General features: G+C 42.4%; 1 protein-coding gene across 3 annotated transcripts in view; it reads right to left on the bottom strand.

The window, feature by feature from the left end:
* The window catches only part of Cacna1e (calcium voltage-gated channel subunit alpha1 E), a 309,640-nt gene that overhangs the window by 212,590 nt on the left and 79,304 nt on the right, over window positions 1-17,746 (bottom strand). For all 3 annotated transcript variants that reach the window (XM_052200273.1, XM_052200272.1, XM_052200271.1), the window contains exons 4-6: window positions 8,128-8,231; window positions 7,210-7,362; window positions 5,760-5,941 (exon numbers count right to left, since the gene is read on the bottom strand). In XM_052200273.1, the coding sequence (XP_052056233.1) occupies window positions 5,760-5,941; window positions 7,210-7,362; window positions 8,128-8,231 (439 nt within the window). The remainder of the gene's footprint in view (window positions 1-5,759; window positions 5,942-7,209; window positions 7,363-8,127; window positions 8,232-17,746) is intronic.

Raw genomic sequence — 17,746 nt, forward strand, 5'->3', positions numbered from 1 at the left:
AAGAGAGCTACCTGCATGAACCAAAGGCTTTCTGAGCACTAAAGAAGGCTCTCAGGAAGCACCCAGACTCTTAAGTTGCCTCTTTTGCCAAAAAGTCTGTAAAACCTTCTAAGACATCTTCCACCACAGTGGCTGGGAGCACCCTATGCAGGGACGGGTAAACTATACATGTGAGAAAGCAGCACCGCTCCAGGAATGTCCACATCCACATCTGTTTCATTAGCAAGTAAGAAAATAACTCCAGCTACAAACATGCAAAACAGATAGACAGACAGAAAACCTGGGCATTAATAGCAGAGACCCGAATAACTGCATATAGGGACCTGAGAAGCTTGGCACTCAGAATGTTAGTTCGAAAAACATGAAAACAGCTGACAAAATCAGCTGAATAACAAGAATAACAAAGAATAAAACAAGAATAACAAAGGTGAGGGAAACTCAGGTCAGAATTAGGAAATAACTTATTCTCTTGTCTACATCTAGTCCCCATGAAGAGGATTAAAGGTTTAATCAAGTCAAAGAAACATTTGCTGAGAGAACTGCACTGATCAAGGAGAGGGCTTGCTACCATGAAAAGGAACACCTATCAGGTTTGGGGTAAATAAAAGTAATTAAATTACTAAGTGCCAGGGAGAGTTTGTGAGTTGAGGATACCTTTGGGAGCTTTAGTCCAAACAGGTAGAAGCAGCTAGTAGAATTGAACTGTTTTGTATTCTTTCTACCACAGGAGGAAGGGAAGCCAAGAATACAGCTGGAATTTGACCAAGCAGATTGAAATTTTGGTAGAGACTAATGTAAGCCTGAGGAAAGTCCTTGTAGCCCTGACAATGGGACCTTGACTAATTCCCCTACAGTATAAAATGACAATGAGAGAAGCCACACACACAAATGAATCTAAGAGTAGTCAGTGGCAGGGTGATATGAGCCACCAAAGGCACTTATGAAGAGTCTGTATAGCAAAAGGGGGACAAAATCCTTTGCATTTGCCCTAGCTGGCATTAATCATCAACTTTACACAGACCAGGCTCATCTGAAATGGGAATCTTAAGTGAAGGACTGCTCAGACCAAGGTGGTCCTCTGTAAGAAAACTAGCCAAGCATGGCTAGGAAGCCAGCAAATAGCTTCTGCTTCAGGTTCCTGCCTGAGGTTACTTATTACCCCAACTTCTTTCAACAATGGACTGTGACAAATAAGAGACAAACAAATCCTTTCTCCAAGTGACATGATTTTCCTCATGATGTTTGTCATAGCAATAGAGAGGAAACTAGGACAACACTTTAGAAAAAGTGGTTTAAATGAGCCCTCATGCCTGAGAGCTGCTTCTTCTTCTTCTTCTTTTTTTTTTTTTGTTTTGTTTGTTTGTTTTCTTATAGTATATAACACCCATAACTAAGACTCTTACTAGTCTGAGTGGCCAATTAGTCTTGTATACTTCTTGTATCATTGAAAAGAAGGGACAATGGAATGGTAGAGAGTAGCTCTCTTCTCTTCGTGCTCTGCCTGATGAAACATATCAGTTAGGTGAACTGGACCATCACAGAATAAGAAGTGGCAGGAAGTTGTGATGGCTATTCTTGGTTGTCTACTTGGCTACACATGGAATTAACTAAAAATCCAAGCAGCTTGGATACACTTGTGAGTGATTTTTTTCTTAATTAAATCACTTGATGCAGGAAGATCCACCTTTAATCCAGATCTTTTGAGGTAGGAAAATTGACACCTTCTGGTGGCAGCATTTATAAAGGGCATAGAAGAAGAAAGGTTTTGCTCTTTGCCTGCTCACCCAAGTGCTTGTTGGCAATTACATTCCTTCACTGACATTAAAGCCTACTTCTTTGGTGTTTCAGAGTCTACTGAAAACCACCTGAGACATCCAGTTTCATAGACTGAACAACTATTGGATTCTTGCACTTTCCATTGGTAGACAGCCACTGTTGGATTAGCTGGACCACAGACTGTAAGCCACTCTAATAAGCCCCTTCATAAATATTCATCCCATCAGTTCTGGTCAAGAAACCTGACTAATACAGAAGGCAAATCAACATCTTAATGTCTGCATTTTACTGGAGGTAGTAATTCCTATGTAAAATATCAAGACGTGCATACTTGTATTTATGATACTAAGTTGATTTGTTGCTCATAGTTAAATCCATGCTTTATGAATATCATGTTTGTGCATACACATTTTGCCATCACAGAGTCTAAGCTTAAATCACTTGAAAAAAAATCTTGATGGAGGGAGGGAATCAAAACATTCACAAAATAAGCAAAACTTAAAAGATCCACACATGTCCTCTCTGAACTTACAAGCTAATTAACTACTGCTAGGGAGGGGACACCATTATGTAAGTAAGTTGGCCAAGGAGCTTCCAGTATGTAATGTCCATGAATTGTTACCCATGCTGGAGTGTGATTTTCAGTGGCATAGCTGCCTTGAGTGACCCATGCTCTTAAACAACTCCTCACTCACACACCTGCCAGAATGACCCACAATAATATCATTGTGGATCCCAAGAATATCATTGGTTTTCCAAGATTTAAAAAACAAACAAACAAACAAACAAACAAACAAACTCTGCCAGTTTTCTAGGTGCTTGTCTGTCTGTGGCCCCGACACTGGGGCTGTCAGGGAGAACAAACATACAGAAAGGACTGGCAGGTGTGTTTGTCTAACCATTTCAGCTCCTATTTTCTCCCCTTTCCCTGATCCCTTTTTCTCTCAAAGATATAGTTAAATTTCAACAATTAGAAAGCCTTTATGATATGATTTTTCCATAGAAAGTCCTATTTCCAGTAGTCCAAAGAGTCAGTCTTATGGGGCATGTCTCTGTAGTAACAGGAGGCTTAAGTCAGCAAGGTAGAGCCCAGCTCCTCTACACAACCCTGATTGGGTCTTGCTTCAATTAGGTCCTCGCCCAACTAAGACCAGTTTTGATGGCTCTCTAAAAGAATCCAGACTTTGTCTTTGTTCCACTCACTGAAAATTAAGTGCCATTTTTATTTGATTTCTCTTGAATCAAGAGGCAGCTATCCACCTCAGTATGACTATCACCTTTACCAGTGATGCCTGGCCCCATGCCCCATGCCGCTGATTTTTTTTCAGAGTACACAAGAGTTCTTTCTGCCTATTTGTAGCCAGATATTTTGGAGGAACCAACCTTATTGCTCAACCAGTTCCCCTATGCCTGGATCCAGCCATCAAGGACAGCAGGAGGCTTCAATTCAATGACTAACAGGTTGGACTTCAGAGAGAGATGTGAGTCTGTGGCCCTAGGAACTGCTGTGATAAAAGGTTTCAGAGAATCTGCCATTGACTTCTTTTCCTCCCTGCTTGCTACATGGAGCAAAACTACAGGGAAGAGCTAGATCACTGTTGCTTTGTGGAGCCTCTACTGCTACAACTGACAGATAACTGGAGAGATGGGAATTTATAGAGAGAGCTATGCCTGCAGGGATGGTGCCCCTTCCCCACCCCAACTGCCATCTTTCTAGTGTTTCTGCACTGTGCTTGATATTGAATATCTGCAAAGTCAATAGTTGTAGAAATAGGTAATGAATGAACAAATGAACTAATGCAGGGGTGGCGAGCGGCTCATCTGTTCCACTCATTCGCATCTCTCAGGAGCAGCTGATCCCTGGTCAGAGGAATGGCAGATCACACTTATATCCTCAAATGCAACACTTCTCCTTTTAGGCTTTCCATGCATTTATCACATCACTTAGGTGAGTCTACACATCTAATTGAAGTTCATCACTTTCAAAGCCCCACAAGTGACACCAGCCACCGCAGGGCCAGCACTATACTTTTCTGAGGTTCCTGGCTAGTCTTGGTGACATTGCCTCAAGACAATCTTCACATCTCAGATGGGGAGTGACTATATGCTCACCCTGCTTGCCTCCTCCTCCCCACACTCTCACCATACGTGTCTCCTCCTCTCTGCTGCTTCCCATAGCTAATAAGAATTCCAGAGTGTCCTCAGGGGTGAATCACGGTATCTAGGGCTTGCTGGTTTGGATCTATCCTACCCTTTAGAATGCTAGCACAACAGCCTGGGACTCTTTCCTGCTAAGTTTCTCAGTTCTACCTTACTCATCCTGTATGGGAATGAGTCCAAACTAGTTTAGTCATTTCCTGGCAACTGTAAAACATAGGTGTCTGGACCTTCCATGGATTCCAAAATCTGAGGTTTCTCAAGTTCCATATATGGCACAGTATTTGCATATAACTCTATCCAACTTCCCATTGCCGTAAAGTGCCCAACACAATGCAAATGCTGTAGAAGTAGTTGTCCTGTAAAGTCAGGAGATAGTGACAAAGATAAAAATCGACTATAGAAGTTTAGTATAGGTACTGCCACACTAGGCCTTCCTTACCAGCAATATCCTAAAACACTGTAGAATATTTTGCAACCAAAGCTGGCAGTAGCCATAGATTGGGACCTAAGTGGGGGGGCTGACTGCAATGGTCAGTCGGTTCCTAAGTACCTACATGTATAGGCTTCATATAATCCTTGTTCTCCAGGCATCAGGTTTGGTTGAATCTCTTCCTAAAACATGGACTTTCCTTTATCCTTTCAAAGGCTGCTTTGTATGTAAGTCACACTGCACTCACTTAATTAACTTTGTACATATGGGAGGAGAGAGAGAGAGAGAGAGAGAGAGAGAGAGAGAGAGAGAGAGAGAGAGAGAGAGAGAGAGAGAGAGAAGAAAATTGTAGGCACCTTGAGATAAAGCTTTGAGGTAAAGGGAGCATGCGTAAATCTGATCATGGCTCCAAATGACTGAAGGCAACGGCACAGAGGATCCAACCCTTCACAAGCCCCTTCCCCATTGCTCACTCTGCCCCTTACATTCCATGCACATCCCAATGCTCATGACTTGGACTTGGACTCTACCCCATGCCTTGGGAGACTTATTAAAACCAGACTCTGGAAGGCAGAAGAGACATCATGGTCACTTTGTCTAACTTCTGTCTCCTTGCTGGAATCTCTAGCATCCCTGTCAAGTGGCTGGTCAGCTTTGTCTCATATACCGACTCAGACAAGCCTAGCCATGTGAATCACCAAGGGTTCCACTGAAAGCACAGCTCACCAATTATACACAGCTACCCAAAGTCAGAATCTCCAGGGCAGGAGCCTAGGAACTTGAATTTCCAGACAGCATTTTAATGAGTCTCACAATTAACCATGCTTTCTCTGGGCATGTAATGCAGTAGTTCTTGACAGTGGCTGCATATTAAAATCAGCTAGGAAGCTTTAAAAAATGTCAATGACAGGCCTTTACCTCTAGACATTCCTACTTAATTGGCCTGGAGTGAAGCCCAGGCAGTATAATTTTTAAAGCTCCCAGCTGACTCTAATGGGCCACTGGGGTTGAAAACCACTATAACAGCTTTCCAATCTGAGGGGGAGCCCTTTGGGGATAGTAACTGAGACCTTTACACCTATTGGAGCACCTCACTGTGCCCCACTACCATGCAGATCCAAAACTTTCCACAACAAGGCAATCTGATTTAACTTGTTCATTCACCCATTGACAGTATGGCGGAATACAATCTGGCAATTGCAATAAAACACTTAGAAAAAAATCCAAAAGGGGCAGGAGGGTGGGAGAGTGACCTGCTCAGGCTCTTCTAAGTTCTAAAGTTGGATACGGACAATACCAACTCTTCCCCAGCCTTCCCTGTCCCAGAAGAACCAAAACAGCACCAAAATTCCACCCCATCCCCCATACTGCATCCATCAATCAGCTCACTCACATTGTACAGCACAGTGGTCCACCCTTCCATAGTGATGCATTGGAAGACAGTCAGCACAGCAAAAAGGATGTTGTCAAACTGGGTGATCCCGTCATTGGGGCCGATCCAGTCCTTACATTCATAACCAGCCGGGCAGCCCTGCACACCACACGGGTGAGGAGGATCAAATCCCTCTAGAATACCTGCAGATATATTTGGAGAGTGGGAGACAAACCATGAGGTGCTTAGTATGAACTGGAAATGATCCTCGGAAGGCATAAGTAAGCATTTCTCCTACCATAGAAGGTGCTTGCCCATCTTGCCTCAGACCCTCTCCTACCTTGTGCTCTCTACAACCCTCAATTCATATCCACCTGCAATTCAAAATGCTTCTAAAGAACTCTCATCTTCTTCAGGCCTGAAGCTCTACTTTGCCCTGTACTGCCACAGAAAGTTACAGGGCTGGTTCACACTGAAGATGCTGGGGTAATGGCAAAGTCGTATTCATTTTCCAACCCCTGGAAATTGGGATGAACCATGGTTCTCTCTGGGTTTCTCAGGGACAGTTGTAAACAGGTGGCTGCTTTATTTTCTTAATTCTCTGATTTTTAGGCATGCAAATTTTTTTTTATTTTAAAGTAAAGGGAAAATAAAAATCATTTGGAGATTCTTTTCATAAAAACACAGTACTTATTTAGGACTCTAACTTATTCTTTTTTTTTTTTTTTTTTGGATTTCATCAGACAAAGCCTTTATCTTTAGGCTTTATTTAGTTAGTTTTTGTGAGATAGTGCTATGAAACCACGAAGCTGGACTAGAACTCACTATACATTCCATGCTGGCCTTGGATTTCCAGTGTTCATTCTGAATCTGAGGCCAAACTTTAACTTATTTTTTATTTCTATTAACCTCCTCCTTGACTTTCATCCTAGAGTACGCTATTTATCTTGTAATGAACAAATAAGATACAAATATATGGGAATTGGGGTTTGTGTATCCCACAATTTCCAAGGCAAAACTGACAAGCCAACCTAACAGCCCCCTCATGTCTTTCACAAATGTGAGATGATGGAAATAAAAGGGAGCTTTCTTTGTAGCTCCACCAGGACACCCATGTGATTCTGGTCTCCAGGGTCCCACTGGTCTATGAATCAAAGATATATTCTGTAGAGTATTTACTCAGAATGGCTTTTGGCATGCATTCTAAAAGCCCTCTATCATGGATAGACCTGAGACCACCTATTTGAGCCCCTCCAACTATATACAAGGCTACATGTTTTGCAATGTAACTTTCAGGTAGATCTTTAAGCTGGTTGTATCTTTAAGCTATAGACTAGGAAGTTTCTGATTGTAATCCTAGAGCTGAGATAGAATAAGCTTTTTCAGCAAAGCTCCAAATGTCCTGAATTCATGCTCATGACCAAAGGGAAGAAGCCCTGGGAGAACAGAAGACAGAAAATCATGGCCTTACCTGAATTGTTCATGAAGCATGCGCGATGCAACTTGCCACTGTAGAACTCCAAGCCAATGATGGCAAACATGAGGATGGCAAAAAAGAGCAGAAGGCCAATCTGCAGAAGAGGCACCATGGCCTTCATGATGGACTTCAGCACGATCTGCAGGCCTAGAGAGAGAGGAGGGAGTGAAGCAGAGAACTCGTTCACTGCCTCCTGGCAAAGCGGGCTCCTTTACCCTCTCCTACTCTTCCATTAAAAAACAACCCATTAATCCTGAGATGACAGGTAACAAAGACTGCCATCATCTATGTCCCTTCTCACCTCTCCCTGACCTACATATCACCCTCCGTTTCCTCTGGGATAACATATGGATTCCTTTCACAGATTCAATTCAATTATCCTGTGTTTCATACTCAGTCTAAAGGCCCTGCTTCTGTACAATCCTACAAAACAGGGGCAACGTTGACCTTTCCTATTACTCCTTCTCAGATCCTGCCCTCTACCCACTGGGAGAGGAGCGCAGTACTCATTAACAAACCATAACCTCTGACAACACATGGAATTTTTAACCTTAGGAAACTGAAACACTTATTGCAGCAGATAACACTACACATATGATTAAAATTATATTAGGATGCATAGGGGGAATGACTGAAAAAAATACATCCAATTAGCATTTATTTCAGAGTGATACAATAGGAATGGTCTTCATTTACTTTTCCTTTATTCTCCTTTCCTGTTTTTTTGTTATCTTCCATTATTATTTAAATGTGAGAAAATGTTAAGTTTAGAAGCACAGTGCTATGTCCAATTGTTGCAAGTCCAGGGGCTTCCTTTCAGGAAGAGCTCTTTCTCTTCTACCCGACATTGCCTTATACCCTGCATCCAATCAAGGATACTAGGCAATCAGAAAGAAGAAAGTAGGTGCTCACTCGGTATTCCTGACACCAGCTTTAAGGGCCTCAGGACACGCACAGCCCGGAGGGTCCGGAGGTCCACGTGGGTATTGAAGTGGGTTCCTGCAGTGGCCAGGATGCTGTGGATAGAGACACAAAAGACTCAAGGTTATCACAGCCTGTCTGTCTCCTCCTGTTTCATGGGGAGTTTGGGGATATAGCAGCCTCTGCCTGGAAAGTACACAAAGCTAGTGCCAGCTGTATGTGGGTGCACCTGAGCCGGAGTGAATCACCAGTGCGTTAAGTGGAATTAAATATAGCCATCTGGGTTTCACTTTGCAAAGGAAAAGATACCATCATACTGGAGTCCTCATCCCAGATCATGAACAGAGTACATGGGCTCCAATGCAAGACCCACATCTGAACCAAATCTAGTCCCCCACTTTCTTCTCAATCCCTTCCTTTCCTGCTACCAGGCCCTTACAGATTTTATTTCCAAGTCACATATCCCTATCTCCTGTTATCTTTAGGAATTTTGTCTGGATTAACTTCAGTGAAGATGTAACTTACTCTCCTCCTCCTTGACACTCAGAATTCTAACCAAATTAATAAATTATACTGACATTCATGACTGGGAGCTATGTCCATGGTCCTTGTGCATTATTAATATGTTTTCTAATTGCCTCCATACCAGACTTTGACCTGGACTGGCTTTCTGTGCTTTTATTTTTCCACTTCTATAGTCACACCCACAAATGCACATGTACTCACATCTACACATCCACAAGAATACTATTAGATTGTGTGTAGCAAGTATTAAGGAGATAATGCATTGCATAGAACCTAAGGACAATACAAATACTATGTGACAACAAAGGCCCATATGGACTTGTGAGTGGTGAAGCAGGAAACTACATGTAGGACAAGCTAGGTTTAAGTCCTGGTCCAAAGAACTATCCGCTAGACACAAATCTCTCAAGCTCCCGGTGCTTTGTTTTGTTTTGGGTTTTTTTTTTTTGGTTTGTTTGTTTGTTTATTTATTTTTCATCTATAAAATAAAGAAGTACAATGACCTAGTTTTAGATATAAAATGTGTTAAAGATGAAGAATGTCCTGGGACAGGCATGGGGATGCATGCCTATGATGACTGCACTTACAAGCCGAGCCAGGAGTTGCAAATTCAAGGCCAGAATAGGCTACTCCATGAGATACTATCTCCAAAAAAAATTAAAATAAAAATAAATAAAAATAAAAAAAATGGTACTGGCAAGTATAAAGTCCATAACTGACATTGTTTCTGACACAAAGATCAATAATATTGATTTAAATTTTGCTAGCTTATTCTTTGTTTTGTGAGATAATAATGCCTTTTATCCCTTACAGCCTCTCCAAGATTAGCCCCTCTGTTCAGAAAGTGCTGGGCAATGAGTCATCTGGAAAACTTCATAGTAGCAAGAATGGCTGACTTAACTATTCTTTGGGCAACCTCTCTGAAAGATTTCAAATGTAGGCAAAGTGAACCATACGAGAAAGGTTCTAGGAAACGAATGCAAGGTCAACAGGTACTAAGAATGCCAATCCAGATGACACAATCACAGAGACGGCTATGAACACACAGCCATGGCACCTGACCAGCTGCCTCGGTGTAGAACACTCCCAATGTTAGCAGCATTCAAGCATTTCGTGCTGCACAGCTCATGTTAGGACAAAGGGAGGATGCTCACACTGGACTGTGTGATTGGAATGGGAAGTGGAGATTGCTTTCAGCTATAGGATGTTATACTTTGGACTGGAGGAGATGGCTCAGTATATAAAATACTTGCCTTGCCCTGTCAATCCCCAGAACTCACATTAAAAAGCCAGGCATGGTAAAGCACACCTGCGAGCCCAGCAACTGTGAGATGGAGTGTAGAAAGTAGGTGGGATTTGCATTTCCCTAATGACTAATGATGGTGACCATTTCTTAAGGTGCTTCTCGGCCATCCGAAGTTCTTCAGGTGAAAATTCTTTGTTTAGATCTGTACCCCATTTATTAATAGGGTTATTTGGTTCCCTGGGGTCTAACTTCTTGAGTTCTTTGTATATATTGGATATTAACCCTCTGTCAGATGTAGGGTTGGTGAAGATCTTTTCCCACTTTGTGGGTTGCCGTTTTGTCCTTTTGACAGTGTCCTTTGCCTTACAGAAACTTTGTAGTTTTATGAGGTCCCATTTGTTAATTCTTGATCTTAGAGCATAAGCTATTGGTGTTCTGTTCAGGAACTTTTCCCCTGTGCCCATGTCCTCAAGGGTTTTCCCCAGTGTCTTTTCTATTAGTTTCAGTGTGTCTGGCTTTATGTAGAGGTCCTTGATCCACTTGGAATTGAGTTTAGTACAAGGAGATAAGAATGGATCAATTTGCATTCTTCTGCATGCTGACCTCCAGTTGAACCAGCACCATTTGTTGAAAAGGCTGACTTATTTCCACTGGATGTTTTCAGCTCCTTTGTCAAAGATCAAGTGACCATAAGTGTGTGGATTCATCTCTGGGTCTTCAATTCTATTCCATTGGTCCACTTGCCTGTCACTGTGCCAATACCATGCAGTTTTTAACACTATTGCTCTGTAGTATTGCTTGAGGTCTAGGATACTGATTCCCCCAGAAGTTCTTTTACTGTTGAGAATAGTTTTAGCTATCCTGGGTTTTTTGTTATTCCAGATGAATTTGAGAATTGCTTTTTCTAACTCTGTGAAGATCTGAGTTGGGATTTTGATGGGGATTGCATTGAATCTGTAGATTGCTTTTGGCAAGATGGCCATTTTAACTATATTAATCCTGCCAATCCACGAGCATGGAAGATTTTTCCATTTTCTGAGGTCTTCTTCGAGTTCCCTCTTCAGAGACCTGAAGTTCTTGTCATATAGATCTTTCACTTAGTCAGAATGGCTAAGGTTAAAACTCAGGAGACAGCAGGTATTGGTGAGGATGTGGAGAAAGAGGAACACTCCTCCATTGCTGGTGGGGTTGTAAGATGGTACAACTACTTTGGAAATCAGTCTGGCAATTCCTCAGAAAACTGGACATGACACTTCCAGAGGATCCTGCTATACCTTTCCTGGGCATATACCCAAAGGATTCCCCAGCATGCAATAAAGACACATGCTCCATTATGTTCATAGCAGCCTTATTTATAATAGCCAGAAGCTGGAAAGAACCCAGATATCCCTCAGTGGAGGAATGGATACAGAAAATGTGGTATATTTACACAATGGAATACTACTCAGCAATTAAAAACAGTGAATTCACAAAATTTTTAGGCAAATGGTTGGATCTGGAAAATATCATCCTAAGTGAGGTAACCCAATCCCATAAGAATACACATGGAATGCAGTCTCTGATAAGTGGATATTAATTAACCCAGAAGCTCTGAATACCCAAGGCACAATTAGCATAACAAATGACTCCCATGAAGAAGTAAGGAGAGGGTCCTGATCCTGGAAAGGCTTGATCTAGCATTGGAGGGTAGTACCAGTACAGAGAAAAAGGAGAGAGGTGATTGGAGAATGGGTGGGGAGAAGAAGGTTTATGGGACATATGGGGTAGGGGATGGGGACTGGAAAAGGGGAAATCATTTGGAATGTAAACAAAGAATATAGAAAATAAAAATATATAATAATAATAATAAAAGAAAGTAGATGGGATCCTGAATGCTCAGGGACAGCCAGCCTGTCTCAAATAGAGAGCAGCAGAACATGCCCTGGGACCAATACATGGAAGTTGTCTTCTGACTTCCACACACAAGTACTGTGAAAGCTTGTGCCTGCACCCACACACAAGAACACACACATACACACACATAAATAAAAAATTATCATCTAATTCTGTGCTCATAAAATCTCAAATGATAAACAAACCACTCCTACTCTCATAAAGCACTTGTGCCAGCAAGCTGTCCCCCATCTTTCCTGAGCCCAACCCCCACCACTTTTTTAGCTTACAAAGTCAAAGGAGGCCACTGGGAAGGGGATGGTATAACTTCTAAAGAGGAAAAAGAACAAAGATGAATGTAGAAAATAGAGCTGGAAAGCTACTACAGAAATAGACAAAAGAGAAAAGAAAGAAGAGACAGAGAAAGATGCTTCACGGAAATGCAAAGGGATAGAAGCTGAGGGAAAACAGGTGCATTGTTCCACTTCCCCCTGAACAAAGGCTGGGCTCAACTCTGCTGCACAGGTGCTAGACTCTCCTTCCCTGTGTCTCACAAACACAGTGTGTGGAATCCGCTCCGCTCAGAAACTAGAGTTCTGTTTCCTAGGATACCCAGGTACTCAGATGTTCTTTCATATCACACAAAGAGCTGCTGGAAGTGAAAATTTCCTCCCTAAGCCTGGATATGACAGGTATGCTTTGGAACATGGAGGCAGAGGCAGAAGACAATGTTCAAAGAGAGCAAGGCTATACAATGAAAATGTGGTAGGAAGACAGGAGAACGACTAAGACTAAGAGACATAGTAAAAAAAAATGTGGAGATGCAGGCAAGGAGGAAAATAAGAAATAAAAGCTAATGGAGAAGCAAGTGTCAGGGAAGCGAAGCTCATGTCAGAAAGGATACAAAAGCAAAGCAAACAACGGAAGAGAGATGAATGTGTTATTTATCACAGGGGGCTCACATAGCCAGCCATATGACACATCCACTATCCCACCATCAAGTGTACTCTTGACTGAATCCATCTCGCACTCCTGACAACCAAGCAGGATCTCACACAGGTCAGGTCCTCAAGTTTTTTGGTTCCTTAGAAATTTCTCTTCCAGTGCAAGGAGACAATTAACAGAGCTTTTAAAACTGCTTCTTAATGTCTGGCTGCTTCTTTTTTTTTCTTTTTTCTTTTTTTTCTTTTTTTTTTAATTTGATATATTTTTTATTTACATTTCAAATGATTTCCCCTTTTCTAGCCCCCCACTCCCCGAAAGTCCCATAAGCCCCCTTCTCTCCCCCTGTCCTCCCACCCACCCCTTCCCACTTCCCCGTTCTGGTTTTGCCCTATACTTCTTCACTGAGTCTTTCTAGAACAAGGGGCCACTCCTCCTTTCTTCTTGTACCTCATTTGATGTATGGATTATGTTTGGGGTATTCCAGTTTTCTAGGTTAATATCCACTTATTAGTGAGTGCATACCATGAGTCACCTTTTGAGTCTGGGTTACCTCACTTAGTATGATGTTTTCTAGCTCCATCCATTTGCCTAAGAATTTCATGAATTCATTGTTTCTAATGGCTGAATAGTACTCCATTGTGTAGATATACCACATTTTTTGCATCCACTCTTCTGTTGAGGGATACCTGGGTTCTTTCCAGTATCTGGCAATTATAAATAGGGCTGCTATGAGCATAGTAGAGCATGTATCCTTATTACATGGTAGGGAATCCTCTGGGTATATGCCCAGGAGTGGTATAGCAGGATCTTCTGGAAGTGAGGTGCCAGGTTATAAAATCAACACAAGCAAATCAGTGGCCTTCCTATACTCAAAGGATAAGCAGGCTGAGAAAGAAATTAGGGAAATGACCCCCTTCACAATAGCCACAAACAGTATAAAGTATCTTGGGGTGACTCTTACCAAACATGTGAAAGATCTTTACGACAAGAACTTCAAGACTCTGAAGAAGGAAATGGAAGAAGACCTCAAAAAATGGGAAAACCTCCCATACTCATGGATCGCCAGAATCAATATAGTTAAAATGGCCATTTGGCTGCTTCTTAATGTCTATAGTTCACCAAGTCTTCAAGGACAGCAGCTATAACTTGGCTGCCCTGATCATGTGTCAAAATCAAAAGCAATAGGATTCACAGAGGGCAAAGTGAATTGAAGAACAGGGCCTGCTCTGGGGTCTCAACAAACCCTATTCCCATCTCCATCAACGGAGTCTACTTTGGAATCACCTATATCCTCAAACCTCATAGTTACTAAACAGATGCTAGATTGTCCAAGCCTGACTGAATGAACTTGCACAAATAAATAACTGATAGAGGCCATGGGTGTCCTAGAACTTCCTGATGGGAAGATCAGAAAAGCAAAGCTGGGTACTATTCAGTCATAGGTATATTTGAGCATCTAGGAGTTGACAACATCTAACGACAAATTGGTACCAGCGTAGTGGGGTATTTCTGTGACAACCTGACCATGTTTTGGGGACGACTGTGGAAGGACTTTGGAAGTTTGGGCTAGATGATCCATTTTGTGTCAAGGGCTCTGTCTGATGCTGTGTAGGAGCTTGGAAGATAATGTTGAGAACAGTGTAGAAGATGGAGGCCTGGCTTGTGAAATTTCAGAAGGAAGATTAAAGACTCTTATTAGGGCCATGTTTTGATTGTGAAGATTCTGTGCTTTTGGTTAGCTAGGGCTGAAGAATCAGCTGTGATTAACAAGATACCAGAAGCACTAAAGCAAACCTTTGTGCTACTGGGACTATGGATGCTGGTTAGCTGGAGCTAAGAAATTAGAGGTGATTAAAAAGAGACCAGCATCACTGAGGTGAAATGTTCTGTGAAGTGTTTTCTGAGAGCACAGAGGCTGTGTTCCAGAGATAGCCAAGGTTGTACTTTGTGATGTGGCTGGACTTGGTAATGTGTAAGAGTCACCCAGGTGGGACAGATTTTGAAGGCATAAAGGGGTCAAGAAGAGCCCCTGAGGCTTGGCACTGTGAGAGGTCACGGAAGGCCATTGGTGAAGGTACAACCTCAGTTGCAATTGATGGCCCAGGACTGAAGGGGTTATGCAAAGCTGTTGAGGCTTGGCACCATGAAAAGAGCCTGTGAGAGGCTATTGGTGAAGCCCAGTTACCCTAGAAGACAGCAGTGTTTTGGAGTTGACAGTTCCATGCAATGACCACCAAGAACAGCAGCAGCAGTGGCATACAGGTAGCTGGAGCCTAGAAGACAAGGTATGTGCTACAAAGTGCAGAGCTGGAAAAGTGACCCAAGCCCTTGGAGCAGCCCAGAGGATCATGAGTTGGATCTCAGACATTGGGCCTTTGGAGTTTGATTTTTGCTTTTGATTGTGACTGTGGCCTGATATATTTCCCTCTTGAAGGAAGAAAGTATTTTAGTGAAGTCCACAGTTAAGAGACTTTGAGTTTTTAAAAGACTTTGAATTTTAAAAGATATTGGACATTTTAAAGGGATTGAACTTTTAATATGTAAAGACTGTGGGGCTTTTAAAGTTATTTGGATCTTGGGATTGAATAAGAAAGTAAGGGTTGATGCTTAATAATGCTGTGTTTGTGTGTCAAGTTGTCAAAGGGTCAATTGTACTGGCTGGTTTTGTGTGTCAACATGACACAGGCTGGAGTTATCACAGAGAAAGGAGATTCAGTTTGGAAAGTGCCTCCATGAGATCCAACTGTGGGCATTTTCTCAATTAGTGATCAAGTGGGGAGGGCCCCTTGTGGGTGGTGCCATCCCTGGGCTGGTAGTCTTGGGCTCTGTAAGGGAGCAGGTTGAGCAAGCCAGGGGAAGCAAGCCAGTAGGTAACACCCCTCCATGGCCTCTACATCAGCTCCTGCTTCCTGACCTGCTTGAGTTCTAGTCCTGACTTCCTTTGGTGATGAACAGCTGTGTGGAAGTGTAAGCTAAATAAACCCTTTCCTCCCCAACTTGCTTCTTGGTCATGATGTTTGTGCAGGAATAGGAACCCTGACTAAGACAAATTGGTCTTAGTCAGAACCTTGTAATACACTCCTAAGACTATGCACCAAAGTAGGACCCCACATGAAAGGATGCCCTCCACAGGAATGATAGAGGGAGGGAGTGAAAAGGAGATGAAGATACAAAGGCTAGAAGCTTCCTCCCCAGTAAAAAATCAAGTGTTGACGTATATACAGCTCAGCAAAGCGCTATCAAGTCGAATGCAGTAAGACAGGAGGGAAGAGAGGAAGGAAACGGTTCTTGACATCCAGTCCAGTAGAAGCAGTCACAGAGAAAAATATGGAATCATGACAGAGATATTTAGGAAATACTGGGGTGGTAAAATACAGAATATCTTCCATCTGCTAGCATTTTCAAATGTTATATGATTTAATCATTAAAAATCCCCTAATAAGACAGTTGTTTATTTTCATTTCTGTGAGAAAGCCAGGCTTAGAAAGAGTTAAATGGTTAAAAGAAAGCCAGTTCTCTCTCCTTGTCCTATTGTACTCTAATGCTGTGTGATGTTGACCTAGCACTTCTTAGCAACACTATTCCAGTGTGTTTCCAAGAGTCACTATGTTCTGTCTCTGAACACATTAATGAATTTGATTCCCTTCATCCCAAGGCCATAAACCACAAAGTGAGTTGCCAATGGTCCCTTTCAGGACCATCAGCATTCTCTTTGTACCTTTCTTCATGACTATAAGATTGCCTGAATGGCAGGTAGTGTCTGCTGCAATATTTACACACATAAACTTGGACACACACACACACACACTTATTACAAAATCAGAAGAAGGCCACCAAGAATAAGTTCAGTCTGAGTTAATAAAAACCTAAGCTCTCTGCTGTCCCAAGAGTTATGCTTATATATGCTTCAAGAGCAGGGGCTCTATTTTTTTCCATTTACTTTTTCCTTGTGTACTGGCTAGTTTTGTGTATCAACTTGACACAGGTTGGAGTTATCACAGAGAAAGGAGCTTCAGTTGGGGAAGTGCCTCCATGAGATCCAGCTGTGGAGCATTTTCTCAATTAGTGATCAAGTGGGGAGGGCCCCTTGTGGGTGGTACCACCTCTGGGCTGGTATTCTTGGGTTCTATAAGAGAGCAGGCTGAGCAAGCCGGGGGAAGCAAGCCAGTAAGAAACATCCCTCCATGGCCTCTGTATCAGTTCCTGCTTCCTGACCTGCTTGAGTTCCAGTCCTGATTTCCTTTAGTGATGAACTGCAACGTGGAAGTGTAAGCTCCAAAAACCCTTTCCTCCCCAACTTGCTTCTTGGTCATGATGTTTGTGCAGGAATAAACCCCTACTAAGACACCTTGTAAGCATTGAAAGGCTAGAAAATTCTGTTCAGAGGTATACTTAATTCCTCCTAGCCTCCCTAGCAGAGGGCAGATGGCCAGAAATACACATAGCATGTAGTACATACAGTCCAGTCTAGTGATCGCTTCAGCCTGGCTGTGGTAGCTCAGCCTCTCCTCTAATACTTTTGCTTTCAGTTGTTAGTGGCTGAGGTGGTAAGTGGAGGCTGATGATCCTGACGATGTGACAGAAGTCTTTCTAGTCATGGCAACCGTAGAGGGACAGGAGAGAAGAGGATGCGAGAGACACCCTGCCCAGTTATGACTTAACCATCTCTCCAGGTCAGGCACCCACAGATCTTCACTGTTTGATTCCTTTTGACCTCAGGGAATTTTCTTAGCCTCCCTGTCAATCCAGGTCAATAGTCTCCTTTTACAGACTTCTTCTGCTGTTCACTTCCACGTCTGAAAATACCCCACAGCAGTGGGCTTATGTTTAGAAGTGTCAGATAAAATATAGGTTGCTCAGTGAAATTTGAGTTTCTCTTAAAGAACAGAAGTAGTTTTTAGTACAACTAAGTAAGTTTAGTGCAGTTTTTTTTTTAATAACGTGTGGGATATTCATTATCTATCTAAAATCTGGCATTTAAATTAAATGGTGCTGGGGTGTGAATGTGAAATGTGCCCCCTC

The sequence above is a fragment of the Apodemus sylvaticus genome, chromosome 12 (genome assembly GCF_947179515.1).
Source record: "Apodemus sylvaticus chromosome 12, mApoSyl1.1, whole genome shotgun sequence".
Classification (NCBI taxonomy): domain Eukaryota; kingdom Metazoa; phylum Chordata; class Mammalia; order Rodentia; family Muridae; genus Apodemus; species Apodemus sylvaticus.